The sequence below is a fragment of the Manis javanica genome, chromosome 15, assembly GCF_040802235.1.
Source record: "Manis javanica isolate MJ-LG chromosome 15, MJ_LKY, whole genome shotgun sequence".
Classification (NCBI taxonomy): Eukaryota; Metazoa; Chordata; class Mammalia; order Pholidota; family Manidae; genus Manis; species Manis javanica.
Genome location: NC_133170.1, coordinates 60,504,174 through 60,523,909, shown reverse-complemented (window position 1 = coordinate 60,523,909; position 19,736 = coordinate 60,504,174). Strand labels below are relative to the sequence as shown.

Sequence of the window (19,736 nt, the reverse complement as noted above, 5' to 3'; positions counted from 1 at the left end):
GTCACCCAACTCTTGGAATCTGGGGAAGGAGCCCTTCCACTGTCGCGTTCTCTGCCCTTGGCTCCTACTCGGTTGGACCGGGCGTGGATCTTCTCTGAGGCCTTTCGGGGAGAGAGCAGCAGCCACTCCTCACCAGCCCACAGCAGCTGGGGCCAGGGGCGTACACCCCCAAGGGGCTGTGTCTCTGCTGCCAGCCACACTCACTGATGGCTTCACAGTGCTTGTGAGCATAAATGAGGGCCATGGTGGAGCACAGGGACACGTCTGGGTGACTTCAGATTCTCTCCAGGCTGCTGATGGCATCCTGGGTGCTCTCTGTAAAGAAAGCCCACGTGGTTATGCTCCTGGGCTCCAGGCCTTTACAGGGCTGAGCCTTTATAGGGCTGAGCCAAGGCTTGGCCCCATGCAAAAGGTCCCCAGTGGCCCATTTTCCTGAAAACTGAGGCTCTCAGAAGGGGTTGCTGCTACTGTGAGTCAACTGCCAGGGGCTGAAGGGTTTAGAGCTGAGACACAACTGTATGGACTCACTGGGGTACCTGTGAGGCCAGGACCTTTGACTGGGGGTCAGTTCTGAAGAAGGACCTTAGGGCACTCCCACCTGGCTGCTCAGTAGCCACTGTTTTCATTTGTCCCTCCATGTCCTCTGATGTTGGCCATGGGCAGCTCAGCCAGACCCCAGCCCAGGACCACTTTCTGAATGTCCTTGGTCAGCACCTACTTGGGCCCCACCCCTCTCTGCCCTTGTACTTTACCCAACCCCTGCCACTTCCTCCTTTTCCTGCACAACTGGCTCTCAGCTCCCAAGCCTGGGACTCACTCAATACCATGCAGTCACCTCTCCTTCTGCTCATTTTGCAGATAGGGAGACTGAGGTGTGGAGGAGGGGCAATGAACTTTCTGAGGTCTCAAAAGTCAGCTGGAGGTGGAGTACCCGTTCTGTGGATTGACCTGGGAATCTGGCCACTGCGAGCAAGACTGCTTCTGTGAGGACGGAACTAGGGTCTAAAGAGGCATCCAGGCAGAGCCCGGGGTGCTGCATCTGCGTCAGGCGGCCAGCACTGACGTGTCCTTACCTTCCCTGAGGACTCCGTAGGCTTTAAAGAACTGCAGCACAGGGTTGTTACTGAATTTTTCCAGGCCCACAGCAGCAGCCTGCTGTAACTGGTGGAAGTACTTTTCCTGGCTGTAGTAAACAATCCCAGCCTGTGTGGAGGAACACACAGTTGTAGGGCTGCAGGCCCTTCTCTGTCTCTGTTCGGACCGCCCCCCGTTCCCTGCTCCTCCTCAGAACTACAAAGCAGAGGGAAGGAGAGCATCCAGGCTTCACCCTGTTCACCAGCCCCCAAGAGGCTCCCTGCAGTCTCTCTGGGAAGGAGTTTGGAAGTGTTTGTTTTGGAAATATCCACAGATTCTGGTTCAGACGTGGTGGAGAATTCCACCCAGACATGGTCTTCATTAGGAAATGAGGGGAAGGAGAGGTGCAGTAACAAGAGCATCGCGCCCACAGTTAGGGCGACAGGTTACTGTGGGCTAACCGTCAGCTGGGAGCCGCTGTCAGGCTCTGCATCCTTTATCTTACGCATCATCTCTGCATATCCTCCAGGTATGGAAGCTGGAGCCCTTGAGGACTGTGGCCTGATAAGGTCACACAGCCATAGGGCTGAGATTTCAAAGCCAAGTCTCACTTCCCCTAAGGGTTGTGGGTGCTGGTGCTGGGGGTAGATGTGGTCGGGTCGCATGCAGCCTTTCGGGCCATGTGGAAGGGCATAGGCATCATCCTGAGGACAAGAAGCTGAGGAATCGTTTTAAGAAGGGAGACGGTTGTGTTCAGATGCTGGGATTGAGGGGTGGAAGGGCCAGCGGGGTAGGAGCTTGGGGCCGGGGGCGGCGGCAAGCGGGGTCGGGACATCCTGGGGCGGCCGGGCGGCGGGTCTAGAGGTCGGGGGCTGGCCGGGCAATGGGGCAGGAGGTCGGAGGGCAGTGGGGCTGCTGGACTGGGTTCGGAGCCCTTCGGCAGCGGGGTTGGTCGGTCTGGCGGCACTAGGGCGGGGTTCGGGGCCGGAGGGGAGGCGGGTCGGGGGACGGGTTGGGGGTCGGGGCCGACGCGGTGGCGCGGGAGCCTACGCACTATGAGGCAGGAGGTGCTGTCACTCATGTCGGGGTCCGGGGCTCGTAGTCCAAGATCGGGGGCGCTGCGCGGCGTTGGTTCCAAGGCTGGGTACCGTGGGCCTCCCGCGCCGGAAGTGGAGGCGCGCGCGTCCTAGGAAACGGCCGGGGCCGGTTGCTAGGGCGGCGGCGCTGGTGCGGGACGGCGGCGGCCACGTGACGAGGCGCGGCAGTCGAGCGCCGAGCGGGGTAAACGCGTTGGGCTGGAGCGAGGCTGCCATGGGCCTGGGCGCCAGCGCCGAGAGGCCTGCGGGCGGCGCCGAGGGCTTCCACCTGTACGGGGTGAGCGGTCCGCGAGCCGGGGCCGGGCCGGGGGCGGTGGCAGTGGCGGTGGGGCCTCCTTCCCGTGGGTCGCTCGCCCCGAGCCGAAGCGGGAGCCCGAGCGTCCAGGGCTGACGCTTTTCCCGAGGGCAGATTGGTCCGCGGCGACTGGGTGGACCGGGGGTCAGAGCGACCCGGGGTCAGGATGCCGGGGTGATTGGGTGGACTGGGGGACATGGTGACTAGGTAGACTGGGGTTTGGGATGACCTGGTGAACTGGGGCTGGGGTGATTGGGTGGACTGGGGAACGGGCTGTCCAGGTGGACTCTGGCTGCAGGGGAGCCCGCCTTGCACCCCGCCTGTAGTGCAGTGGGAAAGGCTTCAGGGGTCAGGGTTGGAGAACAAGTTTGAACCAGCTAGAAAGGGTGGGAACATTGGAAGCAGGGGAGGCCCCTGGTGGAACAGTGCAGAAGGCGCGGTGAGGTCCTCTCCGTGTCACAAGGAGGTCTGCATAAGCGGTCTGGGAAAGCGGGGTTCCTAGAGTATGGAGGTGAGGAGGGGCTCACAGCCAGTGGAGGTGTCGGGTGGAGAAACATACTGGGGGAAGGTGGCTGTAACTTCAGTGAGAAGGACCCGAGGGGGTCTGCCCTATAGCACCCCGGGGAAGGACCCCTCTTCTCTTGTGCATAGCCAATGGCTGCTGGGACCCATATAGGCAGGCAGGCTACTTGGGGCCTGGCTTTTGAGTGCCCTGTACTGTGATTGGAGGCTGTCATCAACTATGAGGAGGTCTAACGGGGGGTTTCCTGGGAGGAAAGAGCTGGACAAGGCCCAGAGTTGGCAGGAATTGTGCTTGGAGATGGACATTCTCTAGTGGACATCATGGTTGGACACCGGACAGAAGAGGTAGACAGTGGAATGCATCCAGCCAGGAAAGTCTTCCAACAGGCTTGATGGAAGACAGGAATTGAGGGTACTGGCAGGAGCAAGGGGTGAGCGGTGGTGGCAGGGGAGACAGGAGCCTGCTGGAGAGGGACCACCAGAGATCAGGGTCCAGAGGTCCTCACTCATGAAAACAAGCCTGTGCTCTGTGCCAGGCAGAGTTCCAGCAGGACACACATCACCCTTTTCCCTGGTGGAGCTGGTGTTTGGATGTCAGCAGGCGGAGAAGGGTGACACACAATGTAAGGGGGGTAGGTGGCAACCACTGCTATGGAGAATGCAAAGCAGGGCAAGGGGTACAGAGTGACCAGTGGCTGCTACTTTGGATAGAGGGGTCAGGAAAGGCCGCTGACCATGGAGCATTTGCACGCACCTCAGGGAAGTGCAGAGCCCAGCGCAGGCGGTACATTTGGAAGAAGAGCACCTTGGGCTGGGTTTGAGCGTGTTGTGTTTGAGGCCAGGCCAGGAGGCGAGGCTGGTGTGCATGGAGGGGTGGCTGGTCTGAGGAGGAGAGCAGGGAAGAATGAGGCCGGCTGTGTTGTCTGATGATTTGGGCCTTATTCTGAGATCAGAGCTGTGGGGGTTTAATTGGAGGTGTGACTCTAGCTACTTGCATTTTTAAAAACTGAAGGGCAAGTGTGCCTCCTTCTGTGAGCACTGGCGTCCCCGTGAGGCATGCCCGCTGTGAAGTCCTGCCCTCACGAGCCTGGAGCCATGGACTTCCCAGGAAATGGCTGCTGCAGGGCATGAGGGGGAGCAGGTGCGGGTTGGATCTCCTGGGGCCAGGTTCCTGAGTAACCAAGTGTGTTCCTGTGATGTGAGTAGGGTGGCAACAAGGTGACGTGGCAGGCATGGCAGGTGTGCAGTGCTGGCACCCGCCCAGCTACGCAGTGTGTGAGCTGCCCTGGTAACAGTTGCCCGATGGGGAGATAGGGAGTGTTGGGACAGCTTCCGGGTCGGTGTCATACTTCCCAGTGGGGAGCAGCCAGAAGGCTGTGCTTGCTGCGGGGCGGGGTGTGGTGGGCCGCCATGTACTTATTTCTGCTGTAGAGCCACAGTGATGGCCAAGCCCTGGGGCACGGGCCATAGAGTACAGCTGATGGAGGACAAGGCCACTGGAGAAGGGGTGGAGGTGCCGGGCCTGGGGCTGGGGGGCCTGAGCCCCTGGACCTCCGTGATGGTGGAGGGCCGCCGACACAGTGTGGATGAGGGTAGCACTGGCCTCAGGAGCAGGGCCCTGGGCTGAGGGAGGTGGATTGGGTTGGAAGTGGCCCTGAGCCGGGAGGAGCACCTCCCCACAAGCTCTCCCTGGTTAACTGCCCTATGGCTTTCCGGACGCCTTGTCCTTCTTTCCCTTGAAGGGAGGTGGGAGTGTTCAGAGCACCCCATAGCAGGGCCTCCAAGCCTGGCCAGCTGGGGCTGGAACTGGTTTCTGGGCTCACTCTCATCATTGGCCATGGCAGCTTCTGGAGGTGGCAAGCAGGGACTTAGCTGGTGACACTGCCCAGAGAGGCCAGGCGAATAGGCCTTGATCCAAAGGTTTGGTGGTAAGCTCTCCTTCAGCGTGGGGCATCCAAGAGTGGCAGGGCTGGTGGGTGGCATAGCACCCCTTTGAGGCACCCAGGATCTGAGGCCATGTGAGTCCTGTGCCCCTGGGCCTGACTGATGCCTGTCCAGCATCGGGTGCTCACAGCCAAAGGCCTGAGGGTGTGAGACCTGGGACAGAGGTCATTGTATTGTTTGAGCAAGGCTCCGTAAGTGGGGCCTTTGGGGTGGAGTTCCACTGAGGTGCAAGGCTAGTTGCTGTGTTTTGCAAACAGCAGTGGGCTGGAGCTCAGGGCAGGGCTGGAGCAGTCACGGCTGGCATGGCCCCAGACGACACCCTAGGCTGGGGGGTGGGCACCAGGCTCCGGCCCAGTCCTGTTCCTGGGTCTGCTCTGGTATACCACCACTCCTCAGCAGCTCCTACTGCCTGCTGGCCTGGGCCCGGCCTGGCCTGGCCTGTCAGCATGGTCGGGACCCTCTGGGGTCTGGCCACAGCTGCCTCCTGAGCCCAGCCCTGCTCTCCTCCGCCTGTGTAACCCTTCTGGGCACAGCTCGGCCTTTTTGGTAAGGCACCTCTGGGTTCCTGGCAGCCCCAGCCCAGCCCTCTGTGGGCAGCAGCACCGTGGCTGTGGCCTGTGCCCATGTGGCCTCCTGGTAGCCCCAAGGCTACCTTGGTTCTCCTGAGGCATCTCTGGAAGCGTGGTCTGCGGATGGCAAACAGGAAAGAGCCCTTTACCTAAAGGAGAATGTGTGCCCAGAAAGGGCTTGGGAGGTGGTGGACTGGCCCTGGTGTGCCCACGTGGTGTATGTCCTCCAGGGACATGGCATGCTGGTGTCTCCTAAGCCTGGGAGTGGGAAGCTTTACAGAGAGTCCCAGGGTTGGCACGGTGACTGTGGCCTCTGCTGTGGGACAGGTGCAGGAGAACTCCCCAGCCCAGCAGGCAGGCCTGGAGCCCTACTTCGACTTCATCATCACCATCGGGCACTCGCGACTGGTGAGGCTCCATGACCCGGCCACTGCCGTGCACATCCTGGCCTGGGGGAGGCCCCCCACCAGGGCTGCGTGCTGTGAGTGGCGCCCCTGCTCCAGCTCCTGCCCTACGTGGGGGCCCTGGAGTCAGTGTGCTGTCCCCACAGAATAAGGAGAACGACACGTTGAAGGCCCTGCTGAAGGCCAATGTGGAAAAGCCCGTGAAGCTTCAGGTGTTCAGCACCAAGACCATGAAGGTGCGGGAGGTGGAGGTGGTGCCTAGCAACATGTGGGGTGGCCAGGGCCTGCTGGGCGCCAGCGTGCGCTTCTGCAGCTTCCGCCGGGCCAGTGAGCACGTGTGGCGTGTGCTGGTGAGTGTCTGGGCAAGGGGGTGGTGGGGAGGGGTTCGCCTTCATGACCAGTGCCCAGTCCCCTGCTGAGCACAGCTGGTTGTCCCTGAGGGCACCCTGCTGCTTTCAGCATCGGGCTTGCTCACCTTCCACCTCAGACCCCTAGGCTGGGACATGGGACTCCGCCTGCTGCTAGGGCAGCTGCTGCTCTGGGTCTTCCCAGGGAAGCTTTGTCAGCTCCCAGCGGCATGTTCTTTCCGTAGGTGCTGGGATGGGACTGTAGTGAGTCTCGGGGAGGGGGCTGTCCCAGGCGCTGCTTCAGTGTCTGTTCACACAACATGTACGTCTGCTGACGTGCCAGGCTCTGAGCTTGGTCCTTCCGGCTTGGAGGACAGAGGACAGGGTCCTGCTTGCTCCCCGGAAGGCAGCTCCCCTGCCCTCCTGGTCCAGTGGCAAGGCCTGGCTCGGCTCTCTCCCAGGATGTGGAGCCCTCCTCGCCTGCCTCCCTCGCTGGCCTGCGCCCCTACACAGACTATGTGGTTGGCTCAGACCAGATCCTCCAGGAGGTGAGGAATACGCAGTCCCCAAACCTGGGTTGGGTGGAGAGGCCTCCTTTTTTGGGCTTCCATGTCCAGCGTGGGGGCAGGACTCAGACACAGTGTGTTTGTCATAGTCCGAAGACTTCTTTTCTCTCATCGAGTCCCATGAAGGGAGGCTCTTGAAGCTGATGGTTTACAGCTCCGAGTCTGACTCCTGCCGGGAGGTGACTGTAACTCCCAACGCAGCCTGGGGTGGAGAGGGCAGGTACTCTGGGGTATCAGGGCTGCAGGGTGGGCCTAGGTGGGGGCTGAGTGGGCCTGGCCAGTGGGTGTGCTGAGGCTGGTGGTTGGTCCAGGAGGCATCCTTTAAGCCCGTCCAGTGTCATGGTGGGTTGGGTGGCAGAGGACAGGGAAGGCTGTGGGGCAACTCTGGACTGAATGTTTCTGCTTTTGGCAGTTTGGGGTGTGGTATCGGCTATGGATACCTGCACCGGATCCCAACTCAGCCCCCCAGCCACCACAAGAAGCCACCCAGTGCCTCACCACCTGGACCCACCACCCAGGACTCTCCTGCCCTTCCAGGCCCAGAGACAGGCTCCAGGCAGGGTGACTATGTGGAGGTATGGGGGGAGCATCTGCCGGCTGGGGAGGAGGAGGGCTCCGTGTGGGCAGAGGGGCTCCCAGCAGGGGAAAGAGGAGACTCTGCAGGCTGCCCTCACCAGGAGCCATTGCAAGGTCCATCCTCTGGATCCTGGTGGGAGCAGGTGGCCCCACCTGGGACAGTGACACCCACTTGGTTTTCCTGCCACTTGGGTCTGCAGGTGAGGGTAGTGGTGAGTTACTGGTTGTCAGTTCTATTTAACGGGTAGGAAACTGAGGCTCAGAGGTGGTCAGAGCCCTCCTCTGAGGCTCAGTGAATCTGGCAAAGCTGGCTCAGGGCTGGGCCTGCTTTCATCCTGCTGAGCAGGTCACCTGAGTGCCTTTGGGCACTGGGTTGGTGCCAGGAGGTGGAGGGGGACTGCTCTCCCATCATGCTGATATTCAAAGGCCCTCTTTTCTTGGGGGTCATTGCTGGAGCCTGGCCAGGGGGGCACCTGGGGCTCCCCAGCTGAGCAGGAAGTGCTCCTCCATGTCGGCACCACAGGGAGGCCAGCAGGCTGCCTGCCTCCATGTTCCCTGTGGTGCTTGCGGGCATGTGTGAGCTGGGGCAGGTTGCACTGCCCTGTCGCTGCCCACTCCTCTCCTCTCTTCTGCCCTGGCTCCCCTAGGCTTTGTTGCAGGCACCTGGCTCCCCCGGGGAGGGACAGCTTCCTGAGCCTGGGAGTCCTGGCCGTGGTGCTCCAGACTTTGGAGGACTTCCATGTGGCCTGGAGACCCCTCTCCAGCCCCCACCTCCAGTACAGCGAGTCATGGACCCAGGTAGCACACAGGCCCTGGGTGGGCTGAGGAACCCACTGCCAGGGTGCCGATGTGGGTCCCGGGCTGGGAGCTGCACTCTGGCAGGATTCAAACTGCTGTTGAATGTGCTGACCCCGATCTTATATATGCCGGAGGATTGCAGGTGGTCCAATCCAGTGTACAGTCCAGAGAAGAGGGCCTGCTCGGGTCACACATGCTGGGCACAGAGCAGGGTATGGGCTCACTGCTGTCTCCCGTGATGCCCAGCCTCAGACCCCTGCCTTGCTTTCCTCAGAAACAGGCAGTGGGAGGTCACCTCGGGGGTGGGAGTGGTCATCACCACGGGCTAAGGAGGTTCGTCTCAGAGTAGTCAGATGTCATCAGACCGCATCTCTCCCCTAGGTTTCCTGGACGTGTCGGGCATCTCCCTCTTGGACAGCAGCAATGCCAGTGTCTGGCCCAGCCTGTCCTCTGCCTCTGAGCTGACGTCCACAGCTGTCTCACCCTCAGGGCCGGAAGACGTCTGCTCCAGCAGCGGTTCTCAGCGTGGTGGTGAGTGCCTGGCACCTTCAGGCGCTTTCTGGTTGTTGGGAAGGCTGCCCTGTTTCTCAGACGGGTCGGTGGCTGGCCTGGTGGCATACAGCCACATAAGGCATTTGTACATTAGTGCTCCCTCCTGAATCAGTGATGGGGTGGGAGCTGGGAGTAGTGGGGTTCCTGCCCCAAGCCACACTGGCTCCCTCAGCCCCATCCTGTTTTCCAGGTGAGGCCACATGGTCTGGGTCAGAGTTTGAGGTCTCCTTCCCAGACAGCCCAGGCGCACAGGCCCAGTCAGACCACCTGCCTCAGCTGAGCCTGCCCGACAGCCTCACCTCTGCAGTCTCACCGGAAGATGGGCTGTCTGCCGAGCTGCTCGAAGCTCAGGCTGAGGAGGAGCCGGCAAGCACTGAGAGCCCAGAGAGCCCAGAGAGCCCAGATTTGGGGGCAGAGGTTGAGGGAGTGGCCATCCAGGGCCAGCCCTCTGCTCCTGAATAATGCCCTGGGCTATGACCCGACCCCTGCTGGTATCTCATGAGGGACGTGGGGGGGCAGCTCAGGCCACACTGCGGCCCAGCCTCCAGTGAGGTGCAGGGGGTGGGGCTTTTGTGTCCAAAAGGCTGGTCTCCAAGAGATGACCTCCCAGCATTAATTCTGCCTGATGGTCCTGGCTTTTGGGGAATGTCAAAGAAGTCCTTTTGGGGTTAGTGGGGCCCGAATAAGTTTTGCAGGAGCTGGGGTGGGAGAGGATTCTTTGCTGCTCCAGCAGAGCAGTAAGCAGCCTTGTACCTTAGGTCCAGTGCTTGATCTGGTCACTGTGGCTGCCAGGTGTGAAGAGGGGGAGAGGGAGGGAGGGCTGGTATGGACATGTGCTCATCACTCAGCAGGGCCCCCCTTCATGTCCTGCATGGCTCAGCCAGCCCTGCTGTCCTGGAAGGTCCCCAGGCCCTGGGACCCCTGAAGCTCCAATCAGTGTCTCCTGTCATGTACCCTCATCACCATGTCACACTACACAGTTGGAGGGAATGGCAGTGACCTTGGCTCCTTCTGGGGTCGGGGGGCTGGAAATTCCTGGCTGGTCAGCAGACTCACCTGTGGGTGGACCACAGTTCTTCCCTGGGGCCTACAGCCCACAGTGCTAGCATCTCCAGGGGTACTCCTGTCTGCTCCCAAACGTCCTCAGCCATCTCTTCTACATATACAGGGCACCCAGCTAGCCCCAGTATTGAATCAAAGATGGCAGTTTTAAGTTCACCACCTAGGCAGACTAGAGCTGGTCCACCTGACAGATCTCTTCATGCACAGCTCCCACCCCGAGGGGGAGTGAGGAGCCTAGACCAGGGTGGGAGGGGCTCTTTTGCTCTCCCCTTAGCATTGAGGGAGGGTATCCCCTCCGGTGTCTTGGGAACGTAAGGCCAGATTGGATCTTCCGCTCAGGAGGAGGGCTCTATCCTGGGCAGCCCCCATCCCACAGTCCTCTCCAGGCATGGAGTCCCTCACCTTACTGTGAAAGCTGCTCTGGCCTGCTTCTAGCCTCTACCAAGTTGGAAGTTCCACCTTTCCCTGCTCATTTGTACTGTCCACACCTACCAGGGACTCGGCTCTGCTAGGCCCACAGGACTAGGGCTGGCTGCTCTGGGGGCGTGGGCCAGGCGTATTAGCAAACCCTTCGAGTTTCTCGTGTGGTGACTGTGTTAGAAGCAAGCCCTTGTCCAGCCTACCCCAGTGGCCGAGCAGTGGCAGGACAGGCAGGCACTGTGCCCAAAGCTGCTCTTGGCACCTGGTTCCTGGATAGTTGGGGAGCCCAGTGCCCATCTGCAGTAACCCAGGAAGTAGAAGGGAATCTCATCTCAGCCTGACCCAAAGCCACCCTCACCAGGTGTCCTGCACTCCCCCATTACGCACATGCAGAAGCGAACACATTCCCCTACCTAAACTAGGGACAGTGGATGGCAATGTTAAATATTCCCAAGGTACACAGAACTAGGAGTTTCTTGCTTTCTCTGTAATCTGCTATGAAGGAAAATGATAGGTGAAAAATAAACATATCACTTCAAAATATTTTAACTAAAGCCTTTATTCTATACAACTGTGAAATACAGATTTTACCCTTGTGGCACTGCAGACTGTCAAATTTTTTGGAAACTTACAGGTTTGACTGGAGGAAAAAAAAGTACACCTACAGTATCGTAGAATATATTTGAAAATGACAGATCCGATTAAAAAAAAAAAAAAAAAAAAAAAAGTACGACCATGCTGGGTCAGACCTGATGTGGGGCTCGGCCCAGGGCAGACTGGCCCAGCTGCATCCATCCCTTCAACCAGTGGCTCCTTGCAAACAACTGAGGGCTGTTAAATGAGTTTTTTTGTTTTTTTTTTGTCATTAATTCACAACTATTGCTAAAAAATGTGCACCAAAAGTGCACTGTTGTATCCAACAGATAGAAAGGATTTTTTAAAAAAACTGGCTGCTCTTGTAAGGGAGAAAGACTCATGGGAAGATGGCATGTCTTTGCTCCCTTCTTCCAAGTGCCAGAGGCAAAAGCCTTTTTGGAGGAGGCTGCCTGCCTGGAGGGGATTATGTCTCTACAGTTGTGTAGATGAGAATGTCTCCAACAGCGAGGTCTGGATCCAGGCTCACTCACTGCCTCCCACTGGGCCTGTGAAGATGCACAGAAGACCCCCATCCCTTCCACAGTCCCTGCCATGGGCACAGGGACACAAGCCTGGAGGGAGCTGCCCACTGAAGGCACTTGGGCTCTGGCCTCACCCCAGCTCGTCCCCTGCAGTTTGGGGGGCCATTGCTCCAAACACAAGTGACCTTTGGGGCGAACCCAAGCATGCTTTTCTGCCAAAAGTTGAAGTGTTCATCCCTAATAAGTTATAGTCTGTACAAGATCCAAGTGATTCTAGGAAAGCTTTAGACAGAACAGTGAACAGAAATCTGGATGTAGGTACAACAAAAACCACACGAGACTTTGAAAAAACAAGTATGTATACTTCCAGGATATGAGCATCAAATCCATTCACTGTGATGTCCTTTTCCTCTGACACCATATATGTTAGGTAGCATGTAAATGAAGTCCAAATTTCATCGTGGCCTTAAGTGTTAAATGGTGTCATGCTGCTGACCCAGAGCAAGAACCTGTGTCAACTGGCTTTGCCTGTAAATAAAAGGACACAGTGGAGGAAGTGGAACAGCTGCGTGTCCCTGTTGGTGCAGCATAACCTGCAGCGTGGGGCAGCCTTGCTGGGCACGTGTCAGGTGAGCGCTAGTCTGGGAGTCCATGCGCTATGATCCAGCACCTGGGATTTCAACACATCTTCCTACAGGAACACATCTGAGATGCCATTTGAGCACAAGCCCAACAGTCACCATTTACTGTGAAATGGGTTGGCTCTTGAATTGTGCAACAGCAAATTCCTATTAAAAATAACTCTTAAATGGTGAAAACTGTTTTAATGACAAACTAGGAAAAAGCCCTCAGAGGTACTGCACGCATGGAATGTACTCTCAGCAGCTACAGAGTGCCTGGGTTTGAAGTTGAAACACAGTGACAGGTGTGACCCTACCCGTGTCTCTAACAAGTGCTAACAAAGATGAGGTCCTCTGAAACGAGAGGAGGAAGCAGTCCGCGCTGGCCTGCCATCAGTTCTCTGTACATCTCACAAGACAGTCTGTGCAGGGGCTCTTCTGCCCTGCTGCTCGCCTCCCAGGGGACAGCTTAATCTACACAAGGAGAGTGGTTCCTAGTTACATCTCAGATAGTCACCGCAACTCAGAGACTCTCACCAAACTGGCCGTGAGCAGTCTCGCTCTGTCGGGGCTCAGAAGCCTGGTCATAAATGAACACCCGGGAGCGCCGGCCGAGCCCTCACATGGCCTTCTGGCGGTAATGCAGGGTGAGGTCACCACCACTCTTCCATATGAAGTGTTTCACTGTTCGAAGGTCCATATTTGGATCCAAAACCTGAACAGCAAAATGTGAAGAATAAACAATGTCAAAGCCTCTAGCGACCAAGATCCTCCTTGTTAACTCAGGGACTCTGCCCAGGAGACCTGACTGTCCTCTCACCCACACCTGGCAGCTGCTCTTGCTGACACAACTGCCATGTGTGCACGCAGGCGTGAGTCGGAGCAGCAGCAAGGGCAGCTGGTGTGGCTCAGCCAGAAATGCCACTGTCAGCCATTCGGCTGCAGAAACGCCTTGGGTGCATCTTTATAAGAGAGCTCCACATCAAGTTGTAAACTAACACAACAGATGCTGCTCGGCCAATTGAGATGATCCTTTGTCTTTCTCTTGTCATAAAAAAGAATGCCTCAGCACATTCTGTGTGTATCTGAATCTCCGTGGCCCTTTCTCAAAGACTTCCCCGGAAGTGAACACACCGTTTTAGGACAGGGCCTCACCGACAAGTGGCAGACCCAGTGCTCCTTTGTCTCTCTAAATGCAGAAGCCCCTGAAAAGCAAAGACTGGGGGATCATGATCACACTAATTTATTTAACTCTCTGAGCATCAGCATGGAGAAAGAGACTGACCTGGTCCTGGCATAAAAGTTCAATTTTCTCCTCTGCCAGCACAGCAATATCTTCTTCTTTTTCCTGTTCTCCTGGTTTTTCATTACTTGAAGAGCTAGTGGTTTGAGACTCATTATCCAAGTTGATGATTTTCTCATAAACATGTTCCATGACTTTCCGGACCTGGAGCATGTCACTCGCAGAAAGTCTATCTCTATAAAAAGCAAGGGCGGATTGTGACATCAGGAAATCACTGATACTATCTCTTTCATGTTTTTTGGTATTAACATTTGATAAAAACATACTGTAGAAACATAAACCAATGAATGTGTTTAGTCATTGTCTTAATTCATTCATAGAATTGCCTACGGATTTCCAGTGTCCTAAGATACCTTATGTGCAACTGAGTTAAATATGTATCCTTAAAACTGACATGTGCATGAAGAATGGCCTTGGTTTCTGCCCCTGAAGACCTCCAGAACAGGGGCAGACCACAGGCTCCTGGAAGTGCAGCCCCAGTGCCTGCCAGGCCCCACTGCGCTTGGTGCTCATTTCTCTCACAACCTCAAGCCAACCCTGCCTGAGCTGCGGACTCAACCTGGCAGCAGGCTGGGAATCCCAGCTGGATGTCCCACAGACACCACATCAAACTCTACATGTCCAAAACTAGATTAATCAATTTCCTCACCCCCAAATCTACTTTTCCCGTATCTCTGATGTAAGTTAATAATGGTCAGATCAAGTAACTCAGGTTCAAACTCTGAAAGCCATCTTGAACATTAGCCATTGAAGCTAGGTAAAGTGGTATTTAGACTTGCTTTAAAGTAACCCAGAGTGTGTGTGTGTGTGTGCACTAGCACACGTGCATGTGTGCTCAGGCAGGTGGGTGGGAGGGTAGAGTTACATGCAGATGAAGCAAACTGTTTAGCCACGAGTGGACAATTACTGAAGCTGATGAACGCTTTGCATGTGTGGAGTTACCCTGAAAGAAGATTTTAAAGCCTTCCTGAGTTTACTTGCTAAGATTATACCAATCAAATCTCTAATTTCCTTCCCACCATCCCTCCATCCTATGCTGCAGCTTCACAAGTCCTCACTAGTTGTCACTATCTTGAAGGCCTGCCTTCAAGCCTTTCTGGAAAGTTCCAGCCAAAATACATTTCTTTCCCTATAAAAGCAGTTATACACAGACTGTGTCCTAAACTATGAATTACGGCAAGAGACAAAAATCCATGTCTTACTTATTTTTGAACATCTGCAGCCTACCCCAAGTAGGTATTTGGTAAATAGTTAAAACTGTATAAACTTTCAATATTATAAAACTAGCCTTAGATCTAGTACTTACCTTTTTGTTATTAAAAGCAACCATAAGGAATAAGAAGCCTGGTAATTAATTAGATCAAGGCATCATATGACACCACATTTACTTACTTTTTTAAGGTTTTTGCTCCTGAAGATGCATGAGGTTGGAGGTAGAAAGGAATTTTGTTGAATTTGGGCATATTTTTCTGAAATATTAAAAGTAAAAAAAATATAGTTCTGTTAGCTGATAAAATGGTGTCAACAGGAAAAACATGATTTACAAGTTGTTATTTTACATTTAAAAGTGACTTCCTATAAAACTTATAGTAAGCTATGAAATTAACCAAGTTAGCCTTACAGAAAATGGGTCAGAAAAATATAACATTTCATTTTGTAACAAAAGATATGTAAAGACAAGTCACATGTCAGGGGTGACACAGGGCTGCCGCCCGGCTCTTCTCAAACCACAATTCAAGGCATTAAAGGGAACAAAGTTTATTTTAATTCTTTAAGTTATGCAAACCTAAATCTCAATTCTACATTAAAATATTGGGGCTGATATCTAAAGGCCCAAACAAAAAATTAAGTGTCTTGAGAGAAACCCATGATGTTCACCTTTGAGCAAAAGGGCACACTGCATGCAGATGAGGCTCACCACCCAGCGCAAGGGCCAAGCAGGCTCTCCCACTTTCCTTCCTTCCCTCTGACATCAAAGTGAGGTCGGAGGGTTTAAGCAAGAGTGGAAACTTCAGCCAACCACCTAGATGTCTACCATGAAGTAAATCACATACTTACTAGATGAAGGATAAAATTAACTGGTCATCTTTGATCTGGGTATTAATCCCCTCCGAGCCTCCATGTCATATCCTGTCTACATGTCTCCTTTCAGGAATAAGCCACAGGCTGAAAATCAGCAATTCATCCAGGTGAGCTTCACACTAAAGGAAGTAGTGGTTTATGGGGAGCTCGGGCTGACCACAGAATATTCATATCCACCAGGTGTCACACTGGCTTCAAGTTCTTGGAGGAACCTCTGGGACAGACAACTAATGTTCTGAAGGTTCTAGAGATTAAATCTCTTTTCATATGGCTTTAGTAATATACAAAATGGGTCAATAGCACATAAGACTCTAGAAACAGACCCATGTGAATATAGAAATCTAGTATATGATAAAGATACCATTTCAAATTAGTAAGAAAAGGACAGATTATTCAATAAATTGTGTTGGCACACTGGCTATCCATTTGGAGAAAGTTAGCTTCCTACTTCATACCAAACAATAAATTCTAATAGAGGAAAGATTTAGATATAAACAATTATTATAAACATACTAGAAGAGAATGTGGGAGAACATCTGTGCTACTTCGGCATGGAGAATATCTAAGCAAAACATCAAACTTAGAGCCATAAAGATTCAATCTGATTATAATAAAAATTTAAAATTCTGCCCAGCAAAAGACACCAGGAACAAAGTACAATTTCAACTGAGAGGCATATCTAGTCAAAGGGTTAATGTTTAACATGAAGAACTCCTAAAAATTGGTAAGAAAGACAAATACTCCCAACCCTGTCACCAAATGAGCAGAGAATACAAACAGGCACTTCATGGAAGAATCACCAACGGCCCATGCCTGTCTACAAGCACAGATCAAAAGTACACAGATTGGTGAAGATGCAGGGTGCAGGTGTAAACTGGCACTGCCTTTGTGGAGGGCATTTGGCAGTATCTGTCAAAATTTAAATGTGCATACTCTTTGATCCAGCAATTCCACTTGTAGGAATTTATGCTAAAAAGATGTATGTACCAGGATGTCCACTGAAGCACTGTTTGTAATAGAAGACACTGGAAACAACCTAAATGTCCATTACTAGGGCCTGTTATATAAAGTATAGAACATTTATGTAACGGAATACTGTACAGTCACTAAAAAGGAATGATCCACACGTACAGACATGAAAAGATGTCCAAGACATATTTTTAAGTGAAAAAAACCCCAAAGAACAAAACACAAAAACCACCCCAAACCCAAGTCGTAGAACAATATGTAAAACAGATTTTATACAAAATAAATGGTACATATAGATAAGATATATATATATATACACACATGTGTATGCATAGAAAAAAGTGCTGATGGCTCTGCATTCCAACTCTTAATGGTTACCGCCTCTGGGAAGAAGGGTAAGGAGTGAATGGGAGAGAAGGACTAGGAAAGGGGTGGGAGCTTCACTTTATTCCTTTACTATTTTCTTCAATAAGCATACAACATTCTTGTAATTAAAAACCAACAGACAGAACCAGATAAACAATTATCAATACTTCTGCAACTTTGGAATCATAGGGAAGAGGACTCCACTTGGCAGTTTAGCTCTTGTTAAGGTTCAAGATTACACAGTAAAAAGAGTTCTTGACTGTGCAATTTGGAAACATAAAAGGCAAAGTGGGAGTGGAGGGCACTCACATCCACAGTGATGTCAATTGCCCACTGCGGCGCCGTCTCGTTAAGAAGCACTGACTCAGTCTCGCCCCCGGAGTCTCGGCACAGCAGCCTGAACAGAATCCACAGGGGGCAAGTGAACAGTAAGCATAGAGCACAAAATCACTGTCAACCCGCACCAGAGGACCCAGCGTGTTCTTTCAGGACAACCCCACTCAACAGCCGAGAAGCGAAGCACAGCCAGGCAGAATGGCTTCCTCAGCTAAGGAGAGCAGGCCCTAACACTCAGGCCCCAGGTGCTGAGGCCAGGCATACCCTGCTGCTGCCTCTCGGGGCCCTTGGCGATAACAGGAAACCAGGTCCAGGCAAAGAATGCGAGAAAGGCCCTGCCAGCACTGTGGTGCTCAGCACAGGCCTCCCACAGCAGGGTCAGGGTGATTTTGGCAACCATACTCTCAGGAAAGCACATAAAGGATGTGAATTCTGTGCTCAAGGGCCAGACAAGCACTTTTCTTACTTCTAACCCTACAGAAGAGTCTAGTGAGCTCTCCCCTGTGACTCCAGAGGCCAACCTTGCTGGCAGGCTGGAGGCAAAGCCAGTAGCTCTTCCCTGCAGGGCTGCAAAGAGCCTTGTGCCTCAGGTTGGGCCACTGTTAGACACAAGACTTCCCAGGAGCAGCCCAGTCCATCCTCAGGGAAGTCTCCTACACTGATGCTGTCTTTTGGGCAGGGACTTCTGGTGGGGCCATCACCCCCTGGCCCCATCAGTCATGCTGGCTAACTGAGAGAAAGTAAGTTCCTGCAGAAACCACTAGAGAAGCTGCCTGGAAGCAAGGTATTGACCTTGCTGTAATACTAGAGGCTCAGCTCTCAATGAGAATGTAGTTTAATAGCATGAGACACTTAACTAGCTCACAGGGAGAAGCAGCTTCCCATCCCAGCACCCTGGAGTTAGTAAGCAATCTGTGACATCTGTTCAGATCAGTGCTTCTCAGCAAATGGGAGGCTTTCCTAGGCAGGGCCGGCAGCTCCCCTGCCATACCTGAACAGTGTGCGACCTCCAGCTTCACCGAAGATCACAGGGGTGTGGGGGGGCACTTGAAAATACCCATTTCCCTTCTGCACTCGGTTCTCCTGCTCCCCATTTACTAGGAAAAGAGGCAGATGGTGTTGGTATCCAAAGTCAGTGATAAACACACAGATTCTACACATTTTGTTTCCACAGCCTTCCAGCATTGCAAGAATTTTAAAGTAAAAAATCCTGTAAGTCAGCCAGAGTCAGAAATAAAGGTAAAAAAACAAACACAAGGTAAATTCCTGAAAATAAGAAATATGGCAACCAGGGATGTACCTCATGAGAAATAACTGCATTTTAGAGGATTTTTAATAGAGGAGATTAATGTTTGAGATTTGAAACGAAAACACAACCACCTACTCAGCCAGAGGGAAGTTACCTAGGACAGACTTGTTTAAAAATAGTGATCTGCTCTTTTTCTGGTACAATATCAGGCTCAGAAAGATTTCTTGGGCCAGAAGAAAAAGTTAAATTTAATGGCAGCCACAACCAATGGCAGAGGCACTAGTGAAAATAACATCCTCAGAGCTCACACTCATTTTTATTGTTCTCTGCAGGTCCCACTTCACTCTGTTTTCTTTCTATCTCTGAGCCCAAGTACAGCTGACTCCCACTCAGGTGCCAGCCTGTCCACAGGTAACTTCCCTAATGAATCTGGAGCATTTCCCTCTGAAACCCTACTGCTCTCGGACTCTTGCAGAGCATCTAACCCTCATCTCTGATCTCACACTGCTTCATATAAGGAGCCCTCTGCCTGACCAGAATGCCAGGCCCTGAAGGACAGGGCCCAGGCCTATTCATGGTCATTACCCCACTGCAGCTTGCTACAGGCCTCTGAATATTCGAGCTGCTCCCCAAGTGCGATCCAAGCAACCCTGGGTATCCAGTGAGCATGGTGCATGTGCACATTACCAGACAGGTGGAGTGTACAGTTCCCTGATGTCTGGGGAAGCAGGAGAGTGGGCCCCACTCTGCATTTTCTAGGACAGTTTGAGTTTAAGGATGATTTCGGGTTTCCTATGACTTCTTCCTTACCCCCCCATCCAAAGCCTGGATCCAAGGGGTGCTGACTGTCCACTGTTTTTTGATTACTTAATCTTTATTGTCTGCTTGGGACTCTGAGGGCATCCTGTCTGACTGTCATGTTATAGATGGGGAAGGCCAAGCCAAGAACAGGAAATGACATACCCATAGCTACAAAGCTGATAAATAGTACAGTCCACACCAGAACCCAGCTTCTTTAACCCTCTGTGGAGAGATCTACCTAGTTTCTCTGGCTCACTGTCCACTGTACAGTTCTGAAGGGGAATGAAGCACACCAAGTGATAGAAAAGCCACCATGGGTGGTGGGGTCAGTGCCCTTTCTGGCAGGGACATCAGGAGACATGCTTTCAGGGAAGCATGTCATCCAGGACCAAGTGTCTGGCAGGAGGTCCTCACCGCTGCTGACCACCACAAGTGGGCCATCCTCAGTGACTCTGCAGCCAAGTAAGCCCTCAGACGTGGGGCTCAAGGACTTCCACAAGCTATAGGTTACATATAAGCTGTGACACTTAAGTTTTCTTTCCCCCCTTTCTCTAATCAAACTGAGCCAAACTCATACATTCAAAACGTGTTCTCCTCTGCTGCTACAGAAGCTACTGCCACTGCCTGTGGCCCACATGGCTTCTGAACATCCTAAGTGACATGAAT

General features: G+C 53.3%; 3 protein-coding genes across 18 annotated transcripts in view; 1 reads left to right on the top strand and 2 right to left on the bottom strand.

Annotated features, from left to right (window-relative positions):
- The window catches only part of CX3CR1 (C-X3-C motif chemokine receptor 1), a 59,214-nt gene extending 56,946 nt beyond the window's left edge, over nucleotides 1-2,268 (bottom strand). For 6 of the 10 annotated variants that reach the window (XR_012125497.1, XR_012125500.1, XR_012125501.1 and 3 more), the window contains exons 1-2: nucleotides 2,129-2,257; nucleotides 1,074-1,203 (exon numbers count right to left, since the gene is read on the bottom strand). Coding sequence is in view for 2 of the 10 variants with exons in the window: in XM_073222640.1 (XP_073078741.1) it covers nucleotides 1,074-1,203; nucleotides 2,129-2,155 (157 nt within the window). In the remaining 8 variants the exon portion in view is untranslated. The other 4 variants (XM_073222645.1, XM_073222641.1, XM_073222642.1 and 1 more) reach the window with 4 other exon arrangements.
- Nucleotides 2,269-2,271: 3 nt separating this feature from the next.
- GORASP1 (golgi reassembly stacking protein 1) lies at nucleotides 2,272-10,953 on the top strand. 5 transcript variants are annotated; one of them, XM_073222648.1, is made up of 9 exons: nucleotides 2,272-2,448; nucleotides 5,829-5,909; nucleotides 6,052-6,255; nucleotides 6,663-6,800; nucleotides 6,908-7,038; nucleotides 7,231-7,393; nucleotides 8,042-8,192; nucleotides 8,574-8,723; nucleotides 8,935-10,953. In XM_073222648.1, the coding sequence occupies exons 1-9, from the start codon at nucleotides 2,386-2,388 to the stop codon at nucleotides 9,204-9,206; spliced, it is 1,353 nt and encodes a 450-aa protein (XP_073078749.1). In that variant the 5' UTR covers nucleotides 2,272-2,385; the 3' UTR covers nucleotides 9,207-10,953. The 5 variants fall into 5 exon arrangements, with proteins under 5 accessions (XP_073078749.1, XP_073078748.1, XP_073078747.1 ...); XM_073222647.1 differs by having other exon boundaries at nucleotides 6,630-6,800; nucleotides 8,054-8,192; XM_073222646.1 differs by having other exon boundaries at nucleotides 6,630-6,800.
- WDR48 (WD repeat domain 48) overlaps nucleotides 10,902-19,736 on the bottom strand; it is a 42,920-nt gene continuing 34,085 nt past the window's right edge. For 2 of the 3 annotated variants that reach the window (XM_017675926.3, XM_017675927.3), the window contains 5 exons: nucleotides 18,012-18,117; nucleotides 16,994-17,081; nucleotides 14,660-14,736; nucleotides 13,250-13,442; nucleotides 10,902-12,679 (listed from right to left, as the gene is read on the bottom strand). In XM_017675926.3, the coding sequence (XP_017531415.1) occupies nucleotides 12,584-12,679; nucleotides 13,250-13,442; nucleotides 14,660-14,736; nucleotides 16,994-17,081; nucleotides 18,012-18,117 (560 nt within the window). In that variant the 3' untranslated portion in view covers nucleotides 10,902-12,583. Of the gene's footprint in view, nucleotides 12,680-13,249; nucleotides 13,443-14,659; nucleotides 14,737-15,325; nucleotides 15,469-16,993; nucleotides 17,082-18,011; nucleotides 18,118-19,736 lie in introns of those variants that run through there. The other variant, XM_037014267.2, reaches the window with a different exon arrangement.